Source organism: Erinaceus europaeus, chromosome 17 (genome assembly GCF_950295315.1).
Source record: "Erinaceus europaeus chromosome 17, mEriEur2.1, whole genome shotgun sequence".
Classification (NCBI taxonomy): Eukaryota; Metazoa; Chordata; class Mammalia; order Eulipotyphla; family Erinaceidae; genus Erinaceus; species Erinaceus europaeus.
Window position 1 is genome coordinate 65,402,240 of NC_080178.1, and position 3,235 is coordinate 65,405,474.

Here is a 3,235-nt window from a genome sequence, read left to right on the forward strand (position 1 = left end):
TCATGGACAGAATCTGAGAAATAAAAACAGAAAGGTTTCCCCTGGGATTAGGTTTGGTGTGTTGAACCAAAGTAAAGGAGGGCTTATGCATCCTGGTGCATGAAGGTGGAGGAGGACCTAGGCTGGGGATGAGAGTGTTTTGCAGAAAACTGAGAAATTTTTACACATGTATCAACAACTGTATTTACTGTAAACCATTAATCATCCCGATAAAAAAGGTTACAAAGCTTCTGAGATTAATTCATGATGTCTCAGGTTCTTTGCAAAAGGTTTCTTGTTCAGTCAAGCATGGCACTGCATTCTCAACTTGTTTCGACAGTGAAAGAGTCTGAGAACCAGTCTGCTGAAATCGCTCCAAAGACAGAACTCACTGTTATGTCCTAGTTAAGCTGATCTCTCCCACCTGCCCTTTCCATAGGCGACAGATGGCTGAAGATTTTGGAAGCTTAGTTTGCATACCACATGGATCACTACTTTGTGAAGAACATGTGGATCACCTGCTCTTTGATTTGCTTGGTCTTGATTCCATAGATGATAGGATTCAGCATAGGTGGAGCCAGGATACAAACATTTGTCAACAGAATGTGGACATGGGGCGGAATGTGGCGTCCAAATCGATGGGTAAGTGTTGTGAAGATCCCAGGCCCATAAAAGAGGGTGATGATGCAGACATGGGAGCCACAAGTGTTGAGGGCTTTGAGGCGAGCATCTCGGGATGGCATTCTGAAGACAGCCCGGAGAATCAACACATAGGAAACAAAAACAAGCATGACATCAAGAACAACTGTAGACATTAGGACTGAAAACCCATACCAGATGTTCACTCTAATGCTATTACAGGCATATCTAGCCAGACCAATGTGTTCACAAAAGGTGTGTGGAATAATATTATTCTGGCAGAAAGTCAATCTTTTCAGAAGAAATATGATGGGAAAAATTGTACCATAACTTCTCAGAAAGACAGCCACCCCAGCTTTCCCAATGAGTGAGCGTGTGAGAATAGTGGTGTATCTCAGTGGGGAACAGATGGCGACGTAGCGGTCAAAGGCCATCACCAGCAAGATCCCTGACTCAAAGATGAAGGTGGAATGGATGAAGAACAGCTGAGCAATACAGCAGTTCAGGGAGATCTCCCTAGAACGTGACCAGAAGATGGCCAAGGCCTGAGGGACCGTGCAGGTGGAGATGACAATGTCTGCCCCAGCCAGCATGCAGAGGAACAGGTACATGGGCTCGTGGAGGCTGCGTCTGCTGAGGATGATGCCGACGAGCAGGCTGTTCCCCAGCAGGGCGATGACATAGGAGGTGAAGAAGGGGATGGAGATCCACCTGTGCAGGCCCTCCAGGCCGGGGATGCCCAGCAAGAGGAAGACAGTGTGGCTCACTCCGGTGTGGTTGATGGTGGCCATTGCTGCATGACTTGCCCTTGCACCTTACTTGCTATTTAGAGAAGACAAGACAAATCCTTTTAAATAACCCATAAAAGCATTTCATTAAATCTCACTTGTTGTAAATTTAACTTAAAAAGGGGTTATGGTGTGGGGGCTGCTGTGGCGCGTAAAAGGATTCACAGGGGGGAGTTGGGGACTGGTTTAAAGAATACAAAGTTTATTAGCATGAAACAGGTAAAAGGCAAAAGAAGCACTTATCATCAAGAGTTAAGAGTACGCTAGGTCTATAAAGTCTGAGTATAGTTATCAAAAGTTTAGTCCTATAAGATAAACAATTATCAGCTCTGGTGAAGGTTGCTCATGGCTGTAGAGGGGTCTAAAAGTTTACCGGCTAGCAGAGTCACATGTGTTCAGTTCCCAGGAGAGGTAGCCACGATTGGATACCTGGTGCACCTCCGCCGAGATGCTTCTGACCAGGAGAAGAAGAAGCCAAGGAGAGCGACTTCCAGATGGCTGTACTTTTACGTCTACCCAGCCCACCCACAATGCTTTGCACACCAGCACAGCCTGGATCCGCCCACAGTCCCCCATGTGCCTGCGCAGACCACTGCATACTGTCTCCAAGGCTGACGTCAGCACTGTGTCGGGGCTTCCATCCATGGTCACCAGTATATTGCGTCACCACAACTTGTGAAGTTAACATAATCTGTACATTTCATACTGTCCAGCTAGTTAGAGCATGTCAGTAATTGGACATGTACACAGATACAAAGATAGAACTTTCCAGCCATGCAATTATTTGTACTGACTTCAATTATGTGAAAGAAATTTGTATGTATTCATTTTCAAACCAGGATTAAGGATGATGAAATTACTGTGCATGTCAGAGAATACTTTAATATGGTACTTGAGCCTGACCTTGAACCTGACTGGTTTATCACTATGTGAAGAATGTGAAGCACAGGGAATCAGCGTAAGGAAAAGCTACGCACAGATCACTGTGCTCTATGCCCATAGGGCGGGAGGTCCAAAGGGGTATGCAGGTAAATTGTCCTGAGTTTGAATGCCTTGATCACAATATTGGCTCTTGTGTTTTACACCAGTGGCAGCCAGCAGTGTCTAGAAGTGAGCGGTTTAGAATAATTCTAGAATGGCTGCCTGAGGAGATTTGCTGGAAAAATGACTAAGTGATTAAACTGCTAGGAAGCCAGCCATGTTCTGTGAACAGATGGATCTGAACATAGTACAGTCACAGAGGCAGTGAGCCAGTACTTCGTGTGCGCTGCGTCATGTCGGGAAGACAGAGATGGGGAGAGAAAGACAGAAACCTGCAGACCTGCTTCACCACTTGTGAAGCGACCCCTCTGCAGGTGGGGAGCCGGGGGCTCAAACCACGATCCTTTCGTCGGTCCTTGTGCTTTGCGCCACGTGCGCTTAACCCGCTGGCACTACCTTCCGACCCCCCATACCAGAGATTTTAAGCACATCTATTGAGGCACTGGACTATGTTCTTTATGAAAATAGATACTCTCTCTAGGATATAAACATTACCTCCAGTTCACACCCATGGATAGCAAGACTCAGGATATGAGCCATTTGCAAAGAGAGTTCTATAACCAATATGAATAGAAATGAATTAAAAATATCATTCGCCATGCACATTACGCTTCTGTGTGAAGAGGGTCAAAGAGTCTTTAAGAGGTAGCATAGATGGACCACCCTATGTGCCTGAGATGAGGCATGCACCTTAGGGATGTAGGGTTAGAAAGGACTGAAAGTGTAAGAAGAAACGCATCATTGCTGGAGTGGAGTCGGTAGTGCCGCAAGACGATATGGAGATGTTT

The 3,235-nt window shown here is 45.9% G+C and overlaps 1 protein-coding gene across 1 annotated transcript; it reads right to left on the minus strand.

The window, feature by feature from the left end:
- Positions 1-470: 470 nt before the first annotated feature.
- On the minus strand, positions 471-1,409 carry LOC103117485 (olfactory receptor 52B4-like). Its single transcript, XM_007527544.1, has one exon. It carries the CDS (start codon positions 1,407-1,409, stop codon positions 471-473), a length of 939 nt encoding a protein of 312 aa, XP_007527606.1.
- Between the last annotated feature and the right edge of the window lie 1,826 nt (positions 1,410-3,235).

Coding starts and splice junctions, on each gene's coding strand:
- LOC103117485 (XM_007527544.1), bottom strand. CDS start 1,409: ATGGCCACCATCAACCACACCGGAGTGAGCCACACTGTCTTCCTCTTG.